Below are 25383 nucleotides of genomic sequence, written 5' to 3' on the forward strand. Positions count from 1 at the left end.
TCCTGTGAGACGGAGCCCCCGCCTGCGGGATCCGATGCTTACTCAGGGCAGATGGTGTCGGACCCAAATTGAAGTACACCCACCAGTGCAGCAGATCTGATTGGTGGCGGAAAAACTCACACATTTGATGACCAGAAAGAGCACTGAGAGAACACACGGGCAGTTTCCCTTTTACAGCCGTACAGGTGCTTTGCATGAAGAGCACACAGCACTAAATCTCCAGTGTCGCTGGTGTATTTGTGATAAAGTGAAGGGAAAGGTACTCTAGCCTTTCTGCTTTCAAAATATTTCATTCGCTTAATCAGGTGTTTAAGCCGCTTGAGTAGCTTTATTAGGAAATAACCCCAAAATAAAACACGCTCATCAAGAAGAGGTCCTTTGGTACTGGCAGACTCCACAGGAGTAGACGTATATATACTAAGGCTTTTTTTTTTTAACTGTGGTAAAATACAACATAAAATTTACCAAAAAAAATCTACCCATTTAAGTGGACAGGTCACCAGTGTTAAGTATATTCACATTGTTGTGCAAGCCGTCCCCAGAACTTTTTCATCTTGTAAAACTGAAACCCATCACCATTAAACAGCCCCCCGGTTCGTCCTCCGTCCTCCCAGTCCCTGGCAGCTCCCCTTCCCCTTTCTGCCTCTGTGAGTTTGACAGCTCAAGGGGCCTCGTGCAGATGAAATCACAGTGTGTGTGTGTGACTCTTTATCACTTAACAGTGTCCTTGAGTTTCATCTATGTGGTAGCACATGTCAGTTTCTTTGATTTTTAAAGCTGAATGACGTTCCATTGTATGTGTATCCCGCCTTTTGTGTATCTGTTCATCCACTGATGGACACTTTGGTTTCTTCCACCTCGTGGTTACTGTGAATAATACTGCCGAACATGCCAGACTGTCAGTTTGGGTTGCTGTAACAAATTGCCGTAGACTGGGTGGCTTAAACAACATTTATTGCTCACAGTTCTAGGGACAGGAATGTCCAAGAGCAGAATGTCGGCAGACCTGGCGTCTGGTAAGAGCCCACTTCCCAGTTTGCAGAGGTCCATCCTCACACGGTGGAGAGCAGAGAGGAAGTCTTGACTCTTTTTATAAGGGTACTGAATCTACCCTGACCTAATTACCTCCCAAGGCCTCATTTCCAAATACCAGCTCACTGGGACTATGGTTTTGACATGAATTTTGGGGAAGGGGACACAAATTCCTTAGTACCGGGTGTAAAAATACGCTTCCAATTCCTTTGGAATTGCTAGGTCACGTGGTAATTCTATGTTTAATTTCTTAAGGAATTGCCGTACTATCTTCCATTGCGGCTGCGCCATCTTACGTTCCCACCACATCCCTGTCAACACTTTTTATTTTCTGTTTTACTGATAGTAGCCCTCCTAGTGAGTGTGAAGTGGTAGCTCATTGTGATTTGTGTTTTCCCAGTGATTAGTGACACTGAGCATTTTTTCATGTTTGTTAGCCACATATATACTCATTTTTTTTTTTGAGAATTGTCTGTTCCAGTCCATTTTTTAATTGGGTTGGTTCGCTCTTGACTTGTAGGGAGTTCTTTATAAATATTCTGAATTTTAACCCCTTATCAAGTATATTTCTCTGCAAATATCTTTTCCCGTCTTGGAGGCTGCCTTTTCATTCTTGTTGGCTGTGTCCTTTGATGCACAGTTTAAAATTTTGATATAGTGGTTTATCTACTTTTACTTCTATTGACTATGCTCTTGGTGTCACATCCAGGAGATAACTGCCAAATCCATTGTCACGAAGCTTTTCCTCTTTGTTTTCTTCTACAAGTTTTATAATTTTAGGTCTTGGATCTGTTTTTCGTTAGTTTTCGTATATAGTGTATGGTAAGGGTCCAGCTCCTTTTTTTTCCATGTGAATATCCGTATTTCTGACACCATCTGGTGAAGAGACTGTCCTTGAGGCATGTGTTTTAATCAACTTTTAAATATTCTCTTAAAGCTTGACTTTTTCTAATTTGTGAGCTTCGTGCTCTTTCACGCAGCCCTTTGCTGGTTTATGGCCTTGCTTGGCTTCCGCGGACAGGCCATTGATCACCCGGAGCGCCACTGAAGAGGCACTGCTGAGAGGGGAGAGCACAGAGCTGGTGCCTTTGTGTACCCGCAGCGGGTGAGCGGTTACCAGGTACCCCCACGACTTCTTCCCGGCAGCTCTCATCACCTCTGTTTGTCTGTCCTCCATCAAGTAAGACTGAGCTCACTGAGGCCACCACCCAGCCTCTAGCAGCAGCCTGGCACAACCACCTGTTACGGGTGAAGCTCAGGGAGGTACAATTGTGCACTGTGATTGTGGGACCCACATTCAGATCCTAATCAGTCTGACTCAAAAGCCCTTTGCTCCTTACCACCACACGAGATTCCTGTTTCTCCTAGTCTGCTTGTAATAGGCTTGGGGGTACTAAGCTCATGGCCACCACCACATGCCTGCCAGTTGGCATTCTCCATTCAGTTCACACACCGTGGATTTAAAGCTGGGGTGAGCTGGTGGCTCGTTGAATGAGCAGACAAAGCAGCCGCACCGGTTCAGCTGTGCTGATGGTGCCCTCTTGTGGCAACAGCTGCCACTGCGGGAAAGATGAGGGAAAGCAGTATTATCTACCTGCCTTAGACTTTCACGGAGTCAGGCCTTTATCACGCCTTTTCATATCACAGCACTTGAATGTACAAATGGTGGCTTAAACAAGACTAAGGGATTTGGCCAGTTTCCCTCAGCTGATAAATCTGGACTTTGATTCTAAAACCTTTTCTTTCTGAAGAATTGCAGATAACATCCCTGTGTCAGGAAGACGCAGTAGGAGTTCCATCGGACTGCCTCATCCTGTCTGCTGTCCGGCAGGTAACTGATTTCTTGTCAGTGAGTTTTTTTGATGAAAACATCTACAAATGGTAAGACAATCATGAAACTCTCTGAGGTGTATGGAAGAATCTGTGGGAGGAAGAGTGCCATTCTACTGAGGAATGGTAGGAAAAACTTGTTTGGAGACATGGCATTTGAGCTGATGCTTGCAGGACAACTAGGATTCAACTGAGAAGAGATTGGAGGGACAGCTCTCCAGCAATCCAGGGCCTCTGTATCCGCTTCTGTCTGGAGTACATCCAGCCCCCTCCCCCGGCTTGATGTCCCTGTGCCGTCGTCTCTGTGGGCCTTCCTTGGCCAGCCTGAGGTGGACCCACTGTACGCCCTGTTCCCCTCCCGTGATGTGCCTCCACAGCACTTGTCTCCTCTAATCAATTTAAGCTTAATGAAGGCAGAGAAGTCAGTCTGTTTCACTTGCTGTAGTGTGCCTGGCACCTGGAACAGTGCTGGGCACTTTGAAGGCACACAGTCAGTATCTCCCGAATTGAATATGTCTAGACCAAGAGTAGCCAGTTCCTAGCTATGCTGTTTGAGCACAGCAAGACAGAAACGTGGCCTCCTCTTCACTTCAGAAAGATCATGCCGGCTGGAGAATCTGGATTGTGCACTCTAGACTGACAGGCAGGTAAAAAGTGTGAATCTGCATGAATGCAATCAGTACAACAAGGAGCAGGGGCGCTCGTGGCACTCACCTGCTTAAAGGCATTCCGATTAAAACAAGACAGGTCTGTCAGCCAGATTTGGCCCACTGGCTACCAGCCTGCCTAAACTGAGGAACTGCTGTGGATCAGATCTGCACTATAAAAAGATCACTGAAGATGGTGTGCAGATTACTGTCAGGTAGGGGGGTCAAAGAAGAGAAAATTGTATGGGGAGGTACACCAGAGAGAAGGAGTTGCAGTCCTGGTGGGAAATGACGGGGCCTAAAGTGTGATTGTGAAAGCACAGAAGACAAACAGGGTTTGAGTCATTTTAGGAGGTAAAATTAACAGGTGATAATGAAATCTGTTTCTATTTTTCATTAATAAGTAAAGATGTGGTGAATTTCTTTTCTGCCTTAATCTCATGTCTTCAGGAGACCATTTAAACTTCAGGGGACCAAACATGAACATTTTTTAAGGTGTGTGTCCTTAGGTTCCCAAGTGTTTACCAGAAAGGTAGCATTTGAAGTGTAGCAATGAACAGGATACCTGAGCTCCCATGGTGAAAATAAATTTATGGAGCATTTGCTACATGCTAGGTATTTTTTTCTTAGCATCTCACATATTGATGCATTTTAATCCTCTAAACTATCCTTTAAAGTAAGTTCCATTATTATACTTATTTTAGGGGTGAGGAATCAGGCACAGGAAGGTGCCATTGTTGGACGGTGGTAATTGTGAGAAATTCTTTGCAGTATATTAATTTGGCTTCCTGTAAGGCCTACCTTTTGCTCTTGGTTCTTGGAGCTGCCCAGAACAGGCAGTACTGTGTCACGTTTGCAGGTGGAAGAAGTGTCAGGTTACTGGTTCTTGTAAATCACATTAGGCTTGAGTCCCCATCTGGCCCCTTAGCCGGAAATTCAGTCTCAGTCCTTCTCTAAGTTTAGACAAGATGGAAGGGAATTGCCTGGTGCCTGGAAAACAGAAGAGAGACCTTGTCTTCAGCCCTTCTTGGTCACTGCTGAAGTCCTTAGTGACCAGCTCACTCTCAGGCGTCCTTTGAAGGCAGGTGGCACCATGGCCTCAACACTTTGGCGCGATGATAGCTCCTCCCACCGGAAGTCCCAGCGCCTGGGGCCTGCCCTCTACCCCAGGCATCCGTGCCCTGATGTCTTGCTAGAGAACGAGACTTGCCTTCCAGCTTTTCTCAGCACCCACTCCCTCCCCACCTGCCCCCACCGCCCCCAGTTTGGGAACTTTCTCCTTCCCAGAACTCAGACTTGTGCGAAGCGGGCTAGGAGAAAAGGTTGTTGGCAAGTACCACCTGCTGCTTTCCCTACAGCACGCACCTCCTCTGGATGAGAAGGTCTAACTTGGGGAAACAGAACGTGAACACAATCCAAAGTAATGGAAAGGTTAGCTCTTTCAGCTTCTCCAGGCGGCTCAGTTTCCCCACGTGTGAGTTGAGGGAAGTAACGGGGTGAGACTGGTTCATGAGCGTTTGGCACAGGGCATATGGCGGCAATCACTCAGTAATGGGCCGTGGAGTTATTAGCAGTAGCCTGGGTTTAGCTGCCTAATGACCCTTCGTGTGACCAGCGTGTGCTCGCGTGCTTGTTCGACAGAATGGCTCATCCCCAACTGTTCTACCAGATGAATCCAAAACGAGCTGCCACCTGATGAGCTGGCTAAAGGGCAGCTAATAGGCCTTCACTTCCCTGGCCATAGGGACTGACTGGCCAAGGGCTGAGCCTGTGGCCCTCGCCATGAATACATATCAAGTGTAGAGAAGGAACAGGGCAGAGGGGTCTGACCCTGTCTGAGAAGCTCCGTCTAAGGTTGTTGAACTGTGGACAAATCATTTCTCCATCTGGGGCCTTGGGTTTTCCCTTCTGTAAAATAAGAGGCCTGAGAGGGAGGCTCCAGAAGGGACACATTTGGGCTTTGGCAGGTTCCTCTCACCTGGCTGCTGCTTCGCTTTCTGGCCCTGCAGAAGGCCCAGTGCACGGGGCTCTGCTGCTGTGCGAAGCACATCCCGCTGGTTTACCTCTGGCTTCCTGTTTATGAGCCTCTCCGCCAGTTAAACAACAAAGGCAAGGCAATTGGAATCAACTGCCAAGTGAGTGCTACCAAAAATTTGATGCTGCTGCAAGTCGGTAATTCTGAAATCTGCATTGCTCTGAAAAGCAAGTTTTTTTGGGGGAGTTTGTTGCCAAACTCATTTGGCAGCAATATTTGACCTGAAATTTGTGTGAATATGAGAACATTTTTATTGTGGACTTAAGTGTTTTTACCATAGATTCTGTACCCAACAGTATCACCTCCCTTACTAAAATCTGAAAAATTCAGGCTACAGGGACTTTGGATAAGGGATTGTGTAAGCCTGTACCACTACTTGGTCTTTATCTAGTACTTTCTAGAGATAAAGAGTTTTTCCGTGTGTGATTTCATAATCCCAGCCGCCCCGTGACGCTGGCGCAGGGGGTGTCATGCTTGTTTTACCGATGGGGAGTTGAGGTATTTTGTTTGTTTAGCACAAGATTACAAAGTAGCAGACCAATCGACAGGAGAAATCTTGAAATACGGCTGAATGCGGATGAGTGAGAGGGAAAGAGGTGGTGTGGTGTAAACAAGGCTGTGTGTTGAACGGGAGGATTCTGAATAACGTGCAGTTGAATAACAAGGTGTTGGGGTGCCTGCTCCCACCCCGCGTGGTAGAAAACCTGAGTACTGCCACCTTTGCCTCAAAGACAAAGGGATTAGTAAATGACTCGCCCAAGGGCAGGAAGCTCGAAGTCTGGATAGAATCAGGACCCAAACCCTAGTTCTTTTGATTCCACGTATTGTGATCTCTAATCAAACACAAACTTTTCTCCACACTTGAAGATCTGTAAAATGAAAATGCAGGTACTGGATTTATTGAAACAAAAAACCTATGTTGTTCAAGGGTCAACTGTACATATTTTAGATTGTCCCTTGGTTGAAATCGAGGTGCAGTATGAGGTATAATCAGAGGTAAGGAAATACAAGGCCAGTATTTAGAAGTACTGATGAAAAACATGAATGTGGTTCCAAGCCACATTAAATCCACTGCTCTCTCCGTTGGGCTACAGGATGTACCCTGTAAATTGCTAGCATGGATATAAAATGACACTGGTTCAGAAACACTTAGGGTCTTAACTATGGATGATGAGTTGACTTTTCAACAGGAAACTTATTTGACTAAATCAGCACATAAAGGACTGTGATACTGCTCGTTGTCAAGCCGCAGAAATTAACTTGGGCCCTCTGCGGAGCCCAGAGGGTGACTCAGGGTAGTCACTGACTTCCACGTTAAATGTTTCTCCTGCTCCCCCTACCCCCACCCCCTCCCTACTCCCGCTCCCCTGCAAATCAACAAGCTTTAGGGAGGGGGGGGAGTGTGGAGGTGTAGGAAGCACTGGGAGGTGCTGTTAGCATAATTTAATCAGAGATTTTTTGAGAAAAGAAAGTTTTCAAAATTCTTAGAGTCAGAGATGAAAAAGAAAAACAAAAAGAAAAAAACAGCCAAACCCAAGGAAAATGGTAGTCTCTTTACCAGTTTTACCAGCAGTGGGGTTAAATGCAGGCATACCTGGATGAAAATACGCCTTCACCAGTGAAGAAGGGTGGGGGGTGGTAATTAAAAGTACAATTTAGGATTTATATCAAAGGTACAGGGAGATTCAGGTGGGGCTGTCTGTCTCCCCAGAGTGTCAACAGTTAGGCCTGGCCCTCTTAAAAGCAGGTAAGACTAGTGGTTATTATAGGCAAATGGAAAAGAAGCTAATGTGTTCAATGAGCAAATATTTGAGTTATCTGTAAGGTGGAAGGCACTGTGCTTGCATCTGGGGAGAAGATGGCGGAGAAAACAGACATGGCCCTTCGTCCCATGAGGCTTACGATCAGAAGCGGGGTGGGGATGATCCTACAAAAGCAAAATGGCGCCTGTGACAAGTGCAACACAGAAGACTTAAGTCTTTAGTAAGAGCCTGACCACTGTAGAAATAACTATCATTTTTGGCATATTGGCCTTCATTGCTTTTTCTAACCATACATATACACAAATACATCCTCTTAACAAAACTAGTGTCATCGTGCTCATTTCCCTTAAAGGTATGACACAGGACTGTGGCAGACGAGAGAGCTAAGTGAGCTGCTTTATTCTTTTTGGCTCAGTACTAGCCACTTGTGAAATTTGTAGACGCAGCCCAATTTTGTTTACAGTATTTCTTTTAAATGCAAATGCCTGTCTACTGAAGACTGGAAGCAAATGCAGACAACAGAACGAGGCCACATGGCAGAGCAGCCATGAAGCTGGTAATTCAGGCTGTTTGAAAGCTCAGAACCACCAGCCATCCAAGTAAACTTCTACCATCTACAAATACGTGTTCAGAGGGGATTAATGGAGTATTCGTACTCAGAATGACTGGCACCGTCATTAGCTCCTAGCCGGAACTGGTTTCTCATGTTCCCTCGGCTGAACACAACTGGTGACAAGGGTAGACTAACAGCAAGTTCTTCCCTAAACCTAGATTTTCTGGTCGGGAATGGAAAGTGGCTCAGGGTTCATCTGACGCCTTTCTCCACTTGACCTTTCTGTTCTAAAAGAAACCACCTTACTTCAGGGTCCAGATCTCTTTCTCTTTAAAAAGCTTAACTGTATATTCCCCATACTAACCCTAAGTCCATCTTTTTTCAGAAGTTACCTCAACTGACTCTACAAACAAGTTGTAGTTGGTGTGCAGACATTTAGCCAGCTCTTCAGTCAACCCAACCAGTCACCATGATGAGAAGAGCAAGTGAATGTGCTTCTATAACCTGGCCAAATTTGCACGAGGCTTCACCTCTCCCAAACTTCAGGAAATCAGGAGACCCCCCGCCTTATAGTAGAGCTCCCTGGACAGCGAAGAGAAAGGGGTGAGTCCTGAATAATCCACGGCTGTTGTTAAATAATCAGCTCTGCAGGAAATGTTAAAAATAAATGCTCTTAAGAGGAATCATACATTTATTTCATGTTGCCTGCTTTCTAACAAATGTATTAAGTTTGAGGAAAATCTTTTTTAGCTAGAATTACAGGGCAAAGAGTCAAGTTAACTCTTTCCTTCTTTGAGACCGTGCCTCCTGTCCCTTTCCCTCTGCCTCCTGGTACCCGGCGCACACGTCTACCGTTGTACTCACCTGCTGACGCCTCCCTGAGGAGAACATGCCACGTGTCTGAAGCCGTAAGCCAAGCGCAGTAGCGAGCACAAGCGCGGGCCCAAGCGTCTGCTGAACAATGTTCATGGAAACTTGATGAAAACTTGTCACCACTGACATTTAAATGTGAAGCCTTTACCATCAATTTGGACAAAATGACTTTTTAAGTGCAGTTGACCTTTGTACAATGCAGGGTTAGGGGTGGCCGACCCTCCATGCAGTTGAAAAATTGACACATACAGTCTGCCCTCCGTATACCGTTTCTCCATTTTATGTATCTCTATCTATATATCTATGGTTAAATTTGGAAATTCCTAGTTCTCCTGCATGTTACATGGTTTTCCACACTGGAATTTTTTAACGAATATTGATTACAGGTGGGAACCTTTTATTACCAATTTGGAATTTAGCAGTGCTACAGAGTTGGTTACACCCCCACCCCAGGATCATCAGCACACATCTTGCCTATGAAAATGTACCAGCCCCCACTACAAAGTGCCACTCTTAATTTTCCACTGAGAGTAAAGCAAATACAATTGTTATGAGATAAAAACTGCACTACAAAAAGAGGAAACAATGTTTTTAATTATCTGGTTCAGAGGAAGAGAAACACGTGAATAAGAGGGCCAGAGACCAAAGGATGTCTCTGGAGGAAAAAAAAAAAAAAGACAAAAATACATCATTTATAATGAGGTAAAAGGGATCAAGAGCCACTGAAATGCTACTTTATGCAAACTGTCTAGGAGCAGAACGAACAGAGATTGTATATATTTGCACTGTATACAAATTTAAAATCTATAATTAAAACCTACTCAATCTAATAAAAATCATTCACACAGCATTATGTAGGCAAATATCTTTAAAAAAATATTTTAATAAGCATATTCAGAATGGCAGACAGGGAGAGGGGAAGGGAATTATTTTACAGTGCAAAATTACTATGCATAAATTTTAAAACACCTAATTCATAATTTTAAATGCCTATTTAAATATTACTTCAAATACATTTTAAAGCTCAACAGATCTGTGTTGAACTAAGTTGCAGATTTTGAACTCTATTTGAAAACACATCATAAAACAGAATACCATTCCAAATGAAGACAGTGCTTTGCTGGGGTAGGTATGGGGTAAGTGAGACTAACTATTAACAAAGGCTTCTTTTCCCAATGCAATTTGTCAAGAGTTCAGGAGTTATGAAATGTACTACATCTTAAGCAAATTAAATTCATGATACTACTAATTACTAAAAATTTTATAGTGCAATGTCTTATCAAGTGATAGTGGCTGCATTATGAAGAACAAAAGTACTTGTGAAATACCTGTATAAACATAAAATACAATTAAATATTTCTTTATGAAAAGCTGAGCATTATTATAATAGTGGAATGTTTTTCATTAGGCATACTTTAAAAAAGAAAAAAGAGAAGCACAATTTCCTAACATGTGTACAACATGTGCCGTATCTGCAAACATGCCTGAGAAGTTATTTAAAATGTTCCTGTAATATTAGTTTGCAAGAACTTCACAAACCTTTTGCAAACAAAATGCATCTTTTAAAAAAGGTGAAAATGGCATCTCTAATAGTACAATGACTTAAAAGTACAGCATCTCTATGCGTCTGAAACATTTCTATAGACCATCTTTGACAAAGAGCTAGGATACTTTGGATTCATACAATCAAATCTGATTTAGAAAATGGATTGTGACCATCTGCTAAAGCTGCCATTCTGGATAAATTAACGTTCTAGGTAAAACAAAAACAAAAAATTCATGCTTCTCAACACTTCCACCCAAAACTGATTTACTTGGAGATGTATGTAACAACAGTGAATCTACATCATATGAAGTCAAGTGTTACAAAGTGGCTTTTAACACTGTTTGGGGGAAAAAGTTGTTCATGTTGGTGGAGGGAAGCAGTCTGAGCAAATGTTAACAGTAATACCTCATGAGGGTAAGGCCTAAACCATAATTCCCCAGTGCAAACCTCTACTCAACTGCATTAGATAGCTGAGCCATTAAAAACAAGACCACAGAAGATTTATTTTAAAAAGGCATTGGCTCTTTGATGGCTGAAAATGAATCGGTAGAAGCATCTGGGGTATGCCTGTGTGATAAAACAAGAATAGTTAATCATCTTACAAAAGTTTGGATATAGGTTGGTCTATCAGCTATATAAAACTACACTTTTTAAGAAGAATTTTGCACTAAAAATAAAATGGCACTCTTGCAAGGCTATGCAAATGGATGATCCTATTTGTAATCACACAAGGCAATAGTTACTGCATATCTTTATTTTCATTTTGGAAATACACTACTAAATCTGAAAAACTGGATTGTACCTGGAGAAGTCTAACTTTATCACTTTTTCCTCATAAAATCAGTATGGTTGCCTGCCAACTCCTTGTGTGTGTGCCAATATCTAAGTATGTCTTGACCTTTTCCCCTGTTTATTTAATGCAAAAATGGGAAATTTTATAATGCATATAAAAATAACTGAACAGGATTCTGGTCAGCATGATACATTTAAGCACTTAAGCAACAGTAAACTTCTGTCTTGCTTCAAAAATAATTCTGAAAATTATAGCAAATGCAAAACACACTATGCAATCTAAGTATCATGCTTAATTTCAGAATTCTCAAACTATTTGTCCTTAAGTAGAAACTTGAAAAAACAAATGTCCACAATCCTTTATGAATGCTTTTACCACCTGGATAAGAAACATGACTTAGTTATTACTACACAAACACTTAAAAATTCATTAGAAAAACCTTAGCAAAATAAAATGAAAGCTGACAGACTCAGAATATCAATTCCTCTCATAAAAGTTTACCAACTGTACAAGTTAAGAAAATTATACAAGCTTTTGTATTAAGAAAGGACAGCTCAGTCAAGACATATGTACTGTAAAAATCTTTCAAAGGCTACAAAGAATCTGGAAAAATACAGAATGTATTTCTTAAGCCCAGATAAGAATATGGAAAGACATCATTGATGTCAACAATTTTACATATACAAACCTGACTTGGTTTATTTTTAAATTTCTATATATAAAAAAATCATGCTAGCATAACTTTCAGGATTTATAAGGGTTCCCTTAATGATACTCAATTTGTATGGAGAGAAAAATGTCTGTTACAAAAGACATTTCAACAAACTCAGAAAAATTGGTGTTAATCAGAAATTTAAACTTGGTTTTTTCTCCTCTACCATCAAACTAAGAAAAAAGTACCTTGTAGTGAAATTTTAGGATTAATACATCAAATGAGAAGGTACAGATACATCTTTAGTTCATTCAAATTTACTAAACTATTTGTTACATCCTCAAAAGGGCCTTTACAATTTTAAAGTAAAAAGTCTGCAAAAGGCAGAATTATAAAATCTTGCGTACTACTGAAGTCAGGACTCAATTCAAATTTTCAAATTTTAACCAATTGCTTCAAGGAAATCAACTTTTTAAGGTAACCCATCAACCCTGAAAATTTTAGTCACACCAGAATGTACTCCAAAGAAAGTAAAATAAGCCTAAAATTTAGTCATCTGTGTTTTCAAGCTCTTCAAATTTTCCATGTAAGAGTGTGTCTTGAAAAAATTCAGAAGAACCTGGACTTTCTTTTCCATTGCTGTTGACCCTTCGCCTTTTGGCAGGTCTCTCACTTTTTTCATCAAAATCGTTTTCATTTCTTGCAGTCATATGGGCAAGTTTTGGGTCAGTGGTAAGGTTATCTGTTTCATAACCATTAGTATCCATATCTGTGTGAAGTGGTTTCTTATTTCCACCTGTTGGTCCGTTAATGTGTAACCCTTCAACTTTCACTTCTTCTTTGTTTACTATTTCACCTGGTCCGTTAGATGACACTCCTAAGTTGGAAGAAACATGAATGAAACTGCTGATATTAAAAAGCTAAATTTGTAAAACACAGTATTATAAAACTGCTATTGTAAAAGAGCTTTTTATCAAAGAAGTGAAGTATCAGATCTGTGGATACATATGGTTTGAATTCTGGCTCACTTTACTTAGCTGTGTGACCTTACGTGTATTATTTACACTCTCTGCTACTTCGGGTTCATCATATACACAGTAAGGATAACAATGAATTTATCCTACAAGGCTGCTGTGAAGATTAAATAAGCTAATAAACGTAAAGAATTAAGAACAGAATTGGGCATATATTAACAGCAGGCTAGTATTGTGCGGCAACAAATCAGCAGCAGATCCAGCAGTCTAAATAAGCCGAGTGCAAGCAAAGACAGGCACCAATCATTCAGTTTTAGTAAGGGGGCTATAACTTTCTAAAATCATGTAAAAAAGACTTGTATTCTTTCTTTAAAAGCTTGAGTTTTCTACTGCCGTATAAAAGCAAGATAATACAACTTTTTCATTTGTCAAGTACATCTATAGGTACTGTGCTTTAAGGGTAAAGATCATACACTAAATTTAACTAAACAGATTTAAATCTGTCAAAATGTTAAAAAATTAATGCCTGCACTGTCCAAACATGCATGTGAAAATGCTAGAAGTGAACACAAATTCCTCCATAACAGGTGAGAAAAGAAAGAGCATAATTACTCTAATAAAAATAATAAAAGGTCATGTTACAGTTGACTGAAAAGTGGAGGAGAAATTTTGGGAATACTTCAAGTAAAACACAGAATGTGCCAATGGAGATAATTAAAATTTAATTATCTGAGAAATATTCACTATAAAGAATGAGCTTCAAATACACATTTTAGTCAAAGAAAATACTCTATTTTCCCAACTCAAAAGTACACTTAAGTCATGACTGCTTAGGAGATTATGTATCATATGATACTGAAGGAACAATTATGTTGTAGTAAGCACAAAGAGCTAGATGACACTGTCATTAGGTCAAAAACAACTAACATTTCAAGACACTAATTAAAGCCTCTTACAAAAGAAAGACAACTGGGTTGGAAAGTTCCTTCCTTTCTTTGAAAAACCCGGATATCTTAATTGTTCCTGATGTAACTGGCTTCTAGGCTACCGAGTAACTTATAAGTAACTTATGAACATACTCTTCCTAAGGTAACTGCATATTCTCATCAAATGGTTAAAAAACAATAAAAAACAGGAAAAAATGAGGGAAACAATTTATTTTGTGTTATTAGTAAATAGAAAAAGACAGAAGTACAGCAGTCCCCAGCAAAGGCAAGGAACTGATTCCAGGAACCCTGTGGACACGGGAATCTATAGAATATACTCAAGTCACCTTATACAAAGTGGCATGGTATCTGCATATAACCCACGTACTTTAAACCACCTCTAGATAACTTATAATACCTAATACAATGTAAATACTATGTAAATAGCTGCCAGCATGGTGCAAATTTAAGATTTGCTTTTTGGAACATTCTGGAACTTTTTCTCAAATCTTTTTTGGTACATGATTGGCTGACTGCAGATGCAGAACTGCAGAGATGGAGTGCTAACTGTGATACTGACCACTGTCCTCCCCGAACTTCCACCCACCCCCTCCAGTCCCAAGGTCAGAGTCTCAGCTTTATTCAACTTTAGCATGGACGTGACTGGCACTAGGAATCAGTCAACGAAACTTTTAAAATCAGGAAATGGCTAGCAGGCCCTAATTTTTGTGGTTTTTTTTTTTTTTTTGGCTTGGTCTTAGAAGGGAAATACTAAGGGAATGACATTAAATAAACAAAGTATATATTCACTGCAGTGTATTAAATGCCAGTGTGAGAATAAAGGTCAGAACAAAGGCCAAGCTTTCCTAGTGTTCCTTGTCTACTTTCTGTCAGGGAGAGGTTAGCTCTCCACTGGCCTTCCCCTAAGGCTATTACATCAGAATGCAGGTGGGCAGGGTTTATCTCTAATTCACCAGTTTCCCCCTAAAAAGGACTGGAGGGGGCTAATTACTTTCCACTTAGCAATGCTCTTAAGACTATTTTGACTGAATTAGAAATTAAGATAATTCTCTAAGTTTTACTGACCAGCTTAGTGATCCTTGGTACACTGTATATTTTAAAAAAAAACATTATCTGAATCCCAAACGTATCAGTATGCTTTTTGCTTCTCTTTTGCTTCTTTTTCATGGAATGTAAAAATAGAATGCTTCTGTACGACATTAATGCACAGGCTGACACCCACTTTATCTTTTCTCATCTGTCAAGGTTATGATGATATCAAGGAGGAAAGTATTTTTTAAAAAGTGCCCTTATTATCTGTTTCTTTTCATTTATATGCTTAAAGCACTTTCTTGATAAAATGTTGTAAGCTCTCAAACTATTTCATAAATATCTGTATTTCTGATGTGAGACAGCTGGAGTTTCGGTCTGAGTTAACAAGAATACTTCTATTTAGACATTCCAAACAGGTAAGAAAATCGACATTATTTTCTTAATTTCTTAAAAGAAATGGTCACTGTTGATAGTAGACTTTATTAAATTACTTTTTAATGCTATCAGTGGGAATCCTTTCCAATTAATCTGTACAGATTCAGCGTGTGTTGATATACCTCTGTATCTACATGTATATCTATATGGTGATAGTATGTATGTTTCATGTAGCATTTACAATTATGACTTTAACTTCTGCTTTGGAAGTTTAATGAAAACCAAAACTGAATTTACTAGGCCACTGAAGGAAAAAATGCCCGTCGTGAAGAAACAGAAGTGCTTCTCTGCTTGCTTACCATTCTGATTGCTGTTGCTCACGGCTCCGTCTTCCTTCTCAGACTGGCTGTTACTGCTGTTTGAGGCGGTTGGGGGAGGGGACGGCGCTCGGCTAGAAGCGGCACTTTCACTTTCATCTAGAAGCCGGTCCATGTAATCCCTTAAAATTGAGTAAAATAAAACAATCATTTTCTTGTATTAAAAACAGCTGAAAATTAAAACTGACTGAGGTTAAATTTAGAAGGCTTTATTGGCAAATGTATCAATTTTCACTGACATTCATTCCAGTACCTCATCTATCACAGAGGATCTGAATGAACATTTAAATGGAAAGCTCCTTGTGGTTACATGCTTGTAGGAAAAATGTGTAAAGGCTTTACACCAGCAAATTCTAGGGACCTACAGGAAATTAAAATTGTTGTAAACTGTGGGCAAATGATCAGAGTAGCCTAACTAAAATAAGAGACTCTGTAAATGGAAGAGATACGGACGATGTCAATCAGAAGGAGCACAAAAGAATTTCTGACCAGATACAGACGGGAAGTGTAAAGTTCCTAAAGACTCTGATGGCTGTGGCAGTACCTGAAGGACAAATGAGGACCTAACAATGAATCACCTTCCTGAACCTCCTTGGTTACCTTCTGTGTTACCTTTCCTCTAGACCTGAGCTGTAACGAGCTCACTAAGTTCCCGGGCTTACCTGCCCGTGTATCATTAGAGGTGAGCTCTCTTCCTCCCTGAGTCATTCCTGAACTGCATGGCACAGGAAGACATTGGTGTTAAGTGACACTGGATTAAGGTTTGAAGACCTGGGCTAAATACTTACCTTTTTGAGGTTTAGTGTCTTTAACTATAAAATGCATGTAATCATACATGACCCAACTATGATACAGGGCTGCTATATAAGGTATGTGTAGCGAAGTGCTTCATAAACTAAGAAGTGCTATTAAGTCACTAGAATAAAGTTCAGCCAACTATGGCCTGTGGGCTGGCCGCCTGTTCTGGAGGATACTGTTTTACTGGAACACAGCCACATCGTTCATTACATAGTGTCTGACTGCTTTTGCACAACAATAGCAAAGCTGAGTAGTTGCAAGAGAACTTAAGGCCAGCAAAGCCTAAAATATTACTCTCTAGCAGTTTACAGAAAATGTCTACTGTCACCTGTGCTGGAATAATTCCCTGAAGGCAGGGATTTTAGTCTGCTTTGTTTCTCATTGCAGCACTGGTGCCTAAATTGTGCATGGTGCAGAGCAGAAGCATGAGGAAAACTTAAATACATTATATACTTTAAAATTCCCTCAGAGTAAGTATAATAGAACTATTTTAGCATTTTCTGAGCAGGGTAAGAATGTGGGTAAGAAGGAAACCATGGAAAGGCTTGGGACTTTTCTGTAAGTCTGTTGTCACAGTCTACCACAGGCTATTATCTGTAGTTTAAGTCTTGAAACTTAATCTGGCCACAATGTAGTTTATATACAGGGAAGTATATTATAAATGTGTAGTTTGTAATATATGGAAGTGGAATCTGTCTTAAGAAGCTTCCAACAATATGAGGTACAAAACTAACACATATCAAAGAAATGTATACAACCACAAGCTAATCAATTTAACGTTAATGAGGAGCCTTATTTTCCTCATCTATAAATGGAATTAAATTTCATGGTCTTTTAAGACCTCTTCAGCCTTATATCATTCATCATTACAGAACAATTATGTAACAAATCTGAAGCACAAAGAAACAGAATAAGCATGATGAATGCAATGCCAAGGGACTTCAGAAGCTCAGAAAAAGATGACGCATCAGAAAAAATTGCTGGAAATAAACCTGGCATAGTGAGAATGGATAATGGAGGATGTTACAAGCCACTCTAAGGAAGTTAGAACTGACCAGATACCAAAAATATTTTAAATTTCTGAATATAACAATTGTACAGTAAAAGAATTAGTACTATTACTTCTAAAAGTTAATGGCATCCAGAATGCTTAGGGAAGGAGGAGAGTCAGGAGACCACCAGGAGGCTGGAGTAGCACTGACTTTTAGTTTATGCTGAGTTAATTTTTACTTTAAAAAAAATTATTTGCAAGGCTGTTACAGTGAAATCTCCAATTCGCATATGGGTGCCAATTCTTCCAGGTAGTGAATAGAGAGAATCCATAGTAGGATCTTTCAAAGGCCATTTACAGGCAGTAAAGTGGCAAATGTGCTTCATTCTGGTGAGCAAATGGAAGGTAACAATGTAACAGAAAAATAAACAAATAACGTTCAGGATAAATCTGCTCCTAACTATGGATTTTAACTAAAGAGGAAGATTTAAAAAATTCATTCAAATTTTTGTCTAAAGGCATTAACTTAATGTTTTGTGCAGTCACTTAAAGTGCAACTATTAACAAGAAGAGAAAGTCCTGGAAGCAAAGAAGAAGAATACCTCCATGTCTACAGAGAAACCACAACTTCTCACCACCTGGAAATAATACACAGTCTGGTCATAGCTTCTGTGGGGATATATAACACAGGGAAAAGGGATGCGTAGGAGTAAAAAAAAAGTTACAGTTCTTTCAGTTAAAAAAAAGAAAACTTCATAAAAGATCTGGAGGGGATATAACAAAAGCCTACAAAACATAATATTCTTGCCTAGAGGGAAAAACATTTGTTCATTTCATACCATAACACGAGGGGATATACTGTTAAATCTTAAAGCCTGAGGAAATAGAAAATATGGAATGACTTTTAACTGTGTCTACTATACCTACAAAATACTTAAACCTTTAAGAATCAAGGTTACAGATAGTTTCCTCAACAAGTTTTCAGAAACTATGGAGAGATCATGAGAAAAACTGAAACGTCTGGCGGCACATCCCTACCTAACCTGTTGAGCTTGACATCACAGAGGACCAACTAAGCCAGCCCACAACACTTCCCTTGGTGATGCTTTCTGAAAGAGAAAACTGGATGAACCATGGGTCTGACCCAGCATGGCAATTCTTATGTTTTTACTGCTGATGATGACAGACTGCCTGTAGTTCATGTGTGAACACTGTTTCTGAAATGGGTGAAAAAAATGAAAGATGTTACTATTGCTTTCCCTATAGATCAGCTTGAAAACTATCCTAAGCTATACTCTGAAAACTGGATGGCTGCATCTACTTCTACATCACTATGCCGTATCAATATTACCAATAAATAATCCAGAAAAAAAATTAACTATAAATTGGTAACAGTAAGCAATTAGATAAAATTTGGAATACTGTTATATATAAAATTCTACTGTAGCCATTATGAACTTTGAATAATGGGGAATGAGGCACAGAGTCTGATGTCTCATGATTTTCAGGGACAATCATACCCATTTATTCTCTTTTAGATAATTTTGCTTTGGATTTAAGAGTGCTTGATCCTTCAAGGAAGTAACCAGCAGAGACACCTTTACATGAACATGATCAAGAAACAGTCCAGCCTAGGAGTTCAAAAAGCACAAGCAAATATGCATTTAAGCACATCTTTGGTCAGGCTTAAGAACTTCACTGGTGCACAATGACCAAAGAAGCCACAACTTTGCATTGTTTTTATTCCATAGACATTAGGGAATAATCAAGGATAGTATGGTAAAGTTAATTCCACGATAACAATTGATCAGCATGTTAAAACAACTCTTGTGAAATGAAGGGTTCGATACCCTATGTACCATGGACTTAACTAACAAATTACTAGTAGTAGTCAGGACAGTGTTTCACTTCAACGAGGCTAAGAGAATTTTGGTGCATGGGACTGGATTAGACACACAAGGCATTTTGCTTAAAAAGTGGACGTAGTAACAACCCACTTACCTTCTATCACTGGGAGTTAGCTAAAGTTGCACTACTAATATTAAATATTATTCCTGTTAGAGGAAAAGGTTTCAGGATATCCAGGAAAAAGGAAGCCATCATGCATATGTTCTTTTCTCTATAAAAATCTCTAACAACAACAACAACAAAAATGCAATTTGACCTGACTTATAATATCCCTATGTCTTTTCCTTTTGATATCATCTATGTCCAAATTTTACTTTGGTTCCAGAATCAAAAATAGGCTGGGCAAGGAAAAATACTAATTTCCCTTCCTCTTTAAAAGGTCTCTGTTAGGCATATGGTCCTGTAAGTTTTTATAAAGATAGTTTCTCTTTCCTAGTCTCACTGCTCTCTCAGTGTTATTAGATCAAAACTCTATGTGCTTATACTGAATGGAATAGAATCTAACAAAAACATGCTTTCACAGCTGTTCTGATCTATTTCCTCTCAGGAATACTACTGAAAACATACACTCTACCATTTGCTTTGATAAATTTGTTGTCTCAAGTAGTATCAACTGTAGTTTACAATGTTTTATAAGACACTGAAAAGTCTAATGCCCTATGAAGATGTAGATAAATGGATAAACTGAAATTAATGTAAGTTCTTATCCTATTAAGAAAGAACCTAAAAGTTATAATTTTCTCAAGAAAAATTTAGAAAAGCTTAGGAAAAATATGACTCAGTAGAAAAAATAAACTCACGTTACACCAGGATGAAGATTATATTTCTTTTTTCCAAATCGAGTTTGCTGAGCAAAGAAGTCGTAACGTTCAGATTTTTTCCACATATAATAGAATGCTACACATTCCCCAACTGACCTTGTTCGAACCTGTAAGAAACAAGTACTTGTTTTTAAGAATCATCTCCTCCTTAAAGGAGTTTTTTCATGAAAAATATCTGAAGTCTGAAAACAAATTTAACTGGTCTTTAAATAATATATAATACTTGTTATAAAATACAACACTGTAGCAGCTGTGTTAAAAAACTATTCTTTCTAACCTCCCATTAAGAGAAATAATACATCGGCAACAGGTCTTCAGATATTTAGCATTATGCTTTTTTAAAGAGGCTATCATCTTCATTTACTATAAAAATAAATACTCTTATTGAAAATGTCCAGAAGTGGCATTAGAATTAAAATTAAGGTTATAAACAGTTTGCAAACACTTTTACTCAGAGAGCACCCAGGGAATTTGCCTTTAAATTCTCAATTAAAGGATTATCTTACTAATCCCAACATTGATCCAGACTCACTTTCTAGAAAGGCTCAAAATACTCCAGTCAGTTAAAAGCTATTATAACAATGCGAATATTCTGTTTACTAAATTACTCCCGTGGCTCACTGTGCTGTACATATCTGGGCAACTGAATGGCTCCCCTTACATAAACACATGGGACTGGCAAATCCCATGCTGACAAAATTCCCCTTTTCGCTACTTCACCAGGAGAGCTGGGAGGGTTGATGCACATAAAATACTGGGAGTTTAAAAGGAAAAAAGGTATCTGAGTGTTTGGGATGCAAGACGATATGCTTTAACTCATAAATGTCTAATCCTGAAGTAGGTAGGTATCCTGCTGGACTGACTATGGCCAGCTTGATGATGTCCTTATTCTGTTATTTGACATATTTTTCTTTCTTCCTCTCTTCCTGCACTTTACAACTCTGGCCCACATTGTGTTAAGATAAAGCTATCAGGGCTTTAAAAACCCCAAACAAAAAACCAATCATCTGCTCAAACTGTTTTTGCCTCCTTTTTAGAATCTTATTTCTAGAAGACACTACCCAAGTCAATTGTATTTTATTCAAAGCAAAAATTGAAGACATTTTTTATGGCATGCAAAAGTTAACAATACTATGAAAAATTCTCAATTAAGTAAGTCTGCATAATACAATCTATGATTAAGGTCCAAACTTCAATTCCATGTATAAAAACAAAGTCTTAATGTTTTCACTGAACTATTCTCCTTTTTAAATTATTGTTCTCCCTTTGTTCACTGAAACAACTAATGTAGTAAATACAGGTCAGATGACTTCCGTAATATTGAAACATCACCATCCCAAATATTTAAAAACAAATCAAGGTCTTATTTTCAGTATTATGTTAAAACTACTAGCCAAAAAAATGTCTTAAGTCACCTAGTAAGTCCTTATTCCCTAAAAAAGGATTTTGGAGGCTGGGAGGTACCTCCTGTTAATTATATTAGCTTATCATCCCAGGGGTCCCCTCTGTAGATAATCCACTGTGGTTTGGTCAACGGTGTTTGAATTCCAGCAGGAATGCTAGAAAACTCTTATCCAAAATGTTGTCCCTTTCAACCATGAGACAGTGTTTTTTTTTTACAATCAGAAACGCACATGACCAGTCATTAGCATCATGCACTCCTTTCATTGAGTATTCACTGTTGGAAATTATCAGATGATCTGGACACAACATTTCACAACAATGCTAAGACTCAAAATTTCTCTTATTAGTTGTCTGATGTCAAGTACCAAAATGCAATAAGATAATCAAGTGTAAATTAGTTAAAGTACAACAAAATTGAGGAAAATGAATTTAAATGATTTGTAAACAACTATTTAATTTGTGGAACACAGAACAGACACTGTTAAATATGTGTTGAAACAAATCAAGTGAACACCATCCAATCACATCCAGAGGTATAAAGAAGTGAATGTGATGACAGACTTAATATTTAAAGCCTCAGATGCAAGCCTACATCAGCCCAGATACTTTCAACATCATCCTAGGAGGAGGGTGTAGCTCAAGTGGTAGAGTGCATGCTTAGCATGCATGAGGTCCTGCGTTCAGTTCCCCAGTAGCACCTCAAAAAAATAAACTTGTTAACTTCTCCCACCCCCTGCCAAAATAAAATAATTAAGTAATATGATAAATAAATAAAATACTAAAAAAGAAAACAAAAAACACACATCATCCTAGACAAGACATCACATATCATAGACACCATCCTTAAGGATAAGGAAACACGTAAAGTTAAGCCCCTTGTCATTTATATTCACTAAAAATGTGATATTTATAAGTCTAGAAATTACTTAAATTTCTTACATTTAAACTATGAGATTTTAATTTTGCCTGTTCTGATTTCCCCGAGGAACACATTTTTCTATTCTATATAATTGTGCAGTTACTATTAAAAATCTTACCTGATTTCCATTTAAGAAAATTAAGCCTAAAAATAAATCTGCAAGTAATTATGAAGTTCTTTTGGGTATACACTGACATTGTATGACTGATATCAATATGGAAAGATAAATTATGCTAAATTGTCAAATTTTAATATTATATAATGTATAATAAAACTGACTTATTGAGATATTCTAGAAAATTAAATCTTAACTAAAACCAAATTAAGTATTAAGTATCTGATTTTAGACCACTCAGAACTTAAGCAAACGTAAAAAAATATTTTAATCGTAAATAATGTCATATTAAAAATGCTTTAAAGTTTCAAAATTATTTTAAAGACCCTCCTAAAAAAAAATCTGTCACAAATTTGTGGAAAATAGCTTTAAAAAATTACACTGTACACATACATCCCATCTGGAAGTTGATGACATATTTATAAATGTCCAATTCCAATATCATGCACTGAAAACAGTCACTTGGCAAATAACTGCCATGAAGTCTAGGCATGCTTATTATAATTCCCTAAATACCAAAATATTAAAAAATTCATTATAGAACCTTTAACACTAGAAAATAGAATAGAAAATATAACATAAGAATAGAAGATATAAGATGATGGGTTGTTAACTAAATTTCTTTTTGTAAAAGAGACAACATATACTGTTACTTACTTTATTAGCCTGAATCAAATGAAAGTCCTTTCCATAGGCCTTCAGCCCTTGTTCGAAATTTCTACACTCTTCCTCTGTCCAGACAGATAATTCCTCTGACAAAATGGAGGGGGGTGGGGGAGAAGAGTGGAAACTGTTAAGCAATATTCTCCCAAATGTTGCATATATTAACAAAATTATAAAGATGTAACTTTCTGGTAACAACTAGGTAAATATTTTACTCCTGAGTTCTATTAATGATGGCTGCAAAAGATAAAGTGACAAAAACTTATTTAATAACATTTTGGATGATTTGGTCCCTAACTCTCCAACCTCAGCTTAGGCCAATTCTACTTTATACTTTATGATCCAACTATACCTGCCACTTTTCAATTCCTTAAAATCATTGTTCTTTCTTACTTCAGACTTTGTGCATGCTGTTCCCTTTGCTTAAAAACTTATTTCCTGCATCCTATCTCACCCTCTTTTCACCTAGCTAATTTATTTACATCCCAGGAAAAGTATCACTTTGTTCTAGAGGCTTTAACACCCTCACCCTTTCCCCTAACTAGGTTAAGTCCCACTGCAATAAATGTGAATTGCACACTCTAATTCTCCTTGGAAGAACTCCCATATTTCAGCTTCCTTACTTAGGCTCTAAGCACTACAAGGACAGGGACCTTGTCTATAGTTATGTCCTCACAATTTAGTAAGCCTTCCAATTTTTGTTGAATGAACTGAATGATCTTTCATTTGTTCGTGATTTATAAACAGTATTCTTAGTGAAATGGGGGTGGGAGCCATTTAGAGTAAAAACATCAAAAACCTGGATTTTAATTATGGCTTCATTATTTATGAATTATGTTTGCCTCAGCTAAGTTACTTCAGTTCAGAAACCTTGGTTCTCATCAATTTTAAAGTGAGAGTAACATCTGTCACATTACTTAGCTCACAAGATCATTACACCAAGATCAAATAAGAAAATATTTATAAAAATGCCCTGAAATTAAAAGGCATTATGTGTTTTTATTTTTTTAATTTAAATGGCCTTATTTTCTCATAAAGGGACAATATTAATCCCATTCCCCATAATGCCTTGTATAATACTTGTGTTTATACAAGTAATTTAACAAGTTATAACAAGTTGTTATCTAGCAAATATTTACTGAATTCAGAAAGATCAGTATTAACTAAATTTAGGATACACCTAGATAAACTGACAAGCTTATGTTTTAAATTTCTGTTATATCTTGAAAACAAAAATTTAATATTTATTCTTACCTCTAGCTGCTTTTACATTAAATCTTAATCTTCTCAATGCTTCTTCTGTATCAAAATTGCACTTAACTAATTCATATAATGCCTAGAAAAACAAAAGGCTTCAATATGTGATTTGGACTACCAACAATTCAAGGCTGCAATTTCTTAAGAGAGTAAAGGCTTTTCTAGAATCCAGTGTTTTCATCCTTTCTGGAGGACAAATAATTCTAGTGAATGCAACATAAAGAACACTAAAGAAAAACAAACATAAATTCATTCTTGATAAATGACTGCCCCTATATGTAGAAAACAGGATAAACAAATACTCTACTTTTGGCCATGGTATTCTAGGAAATTAGAAATTAAAAAAAAATCATTTTATAATCATCACAAGTCCCTTCTTTTTGGCTTTTTGGGGTTCCTATTCTAAGATAATTTTAAACAAATGAGTAAAGAGAAATACTAGCAGAAAAGGTAAAAAACTGTATAAAACTACTATTTGGTTCATTGTAGGCAATGGTCCACTATGTATGGAGTAATATTATCCCAGATGCGTTTTCCCAACTTCATGATATCCATAGATTCTCAGGGATACGCAAAGGGAGTTCAAAAAGCATAATAAAAATAAATACACAGGCAAAATACCAATTTTTGTTTGAGCTGAAATCATACCACTGTGTGTGTTAACACTATATATCTATGCTGATTATACCTCAAACTCCCTGCCATGACATTACATATCTTTCTCCACTTACAATGGAGGGTCTCAAAAAGCCCATCCTAAGTTGAAAATATTGTAAGTTGAAAATTTAATTCACCTATTCCACTGAACATCATGGCTTAGCCTAGCCTACTTTAAATGTGCTCAGAACACTTACTTAGCTTACAGTTGGGCAAAATCATCTAACACAATCTATTTTATAATAAAGTGTTGAGTATCTCATGTAATTTACTGAATACGGTACTGAGTGAAAAACAGACTAGCTGTACGGGTACAGAACAGTCTCATCAGTGGTTTACCCTCACGATCACATGGCTGACCAGCAGGTGCAGCTTGCTGCCACTGCCCACCGTATCACAAGAGAGATTCAACACTAGCTCG

At 38.3% G+C, this 25383-nt stretch overlaps 2 protein-coding genes across 12 annotated transcripts in view; one reads left to right on the forward strand and one right to left on the reverse strand.

Moving 5' to 3' along the window:
- SLC35D1 (solute carrier family 35 member D1) overlaps positions 1–9199 on the forward strand; it is a 58050-nt gene extending 48851 nt beyond the window's left edge. The window contains exons 12-14 of one of the 3 annotated variants that reach the window (XR_012079030.1): positions 2013–2152; positions 2784–2863; positions 8246–9199. Coding sequence is in view for 1 of the 3 variants with exons in the window: in XM_072974253.1 (XP_072830354.1) it covers positions 2013–2061 (49 nt within the window). In the remaining 2 variants the exon portion in view is untranslated. Of the gene's footprint in view, positions 1–2012; positions 2267–2783; positions 2864–8245 lie in introns of those variants that run through there. The other 2 variants (XR_012079029.1, XM_072974253.1) reach the window with 2 other exon arrangements.
- Positions 9200–9305: 106 nt separating this feature from the next.
- Positions 9306–25383, reverse strand: part of MIER1 (MIER1 transcriptional regulator) — a 56229-nt gene continuing 40151 nt past the window's right edge. For 8 of the 9 annotated variants that reach the window (XM_072974244.1, XM_072974246.1, XM_072974245.1 and 5 more), the window contains 6 exons: positions 24303–24384; positions 23043–23137; positions 19927–20054; positions 15412–15551; positions 12344–12601; positions 9306–10846 (listed from right to left, as the gene is read on the reverse strand). In XM_072974244.1, coding sequence (XP_072830345.1) covers positions 10758–10846; positions 12344–12601; positions 15412–15551; positions 19927–20054; positions 23043–23137; positions 24303–24384 — 792 coding nt within the window. In that variant the 3' untranslated portion in view covers positions 9306–10757. Of the gene's footprint in view, positions 12602–15411; positions 15552–19926; positions 20055–23042; positions 23138–24302; positions 24385–25383 lie in introns of all 9 variants that reach the window. The other variant, XM_031683452.2, reaches the window with a different exon arrangement.

This window comes from Vicugna pacos, chromosome 13 (genome assembly GCF_048564905.1).
Source record: "Vicugna pacos chromosome 13, VicPac4, whole genome shotgun sequence".
Taxonomy (NCBI): domain Eukaryota; kingdom Metazoa; phylum Chordata; class Mammalia; order Artiodactyla; family Camelidae; genus Vicugna; species Vicugna pacos.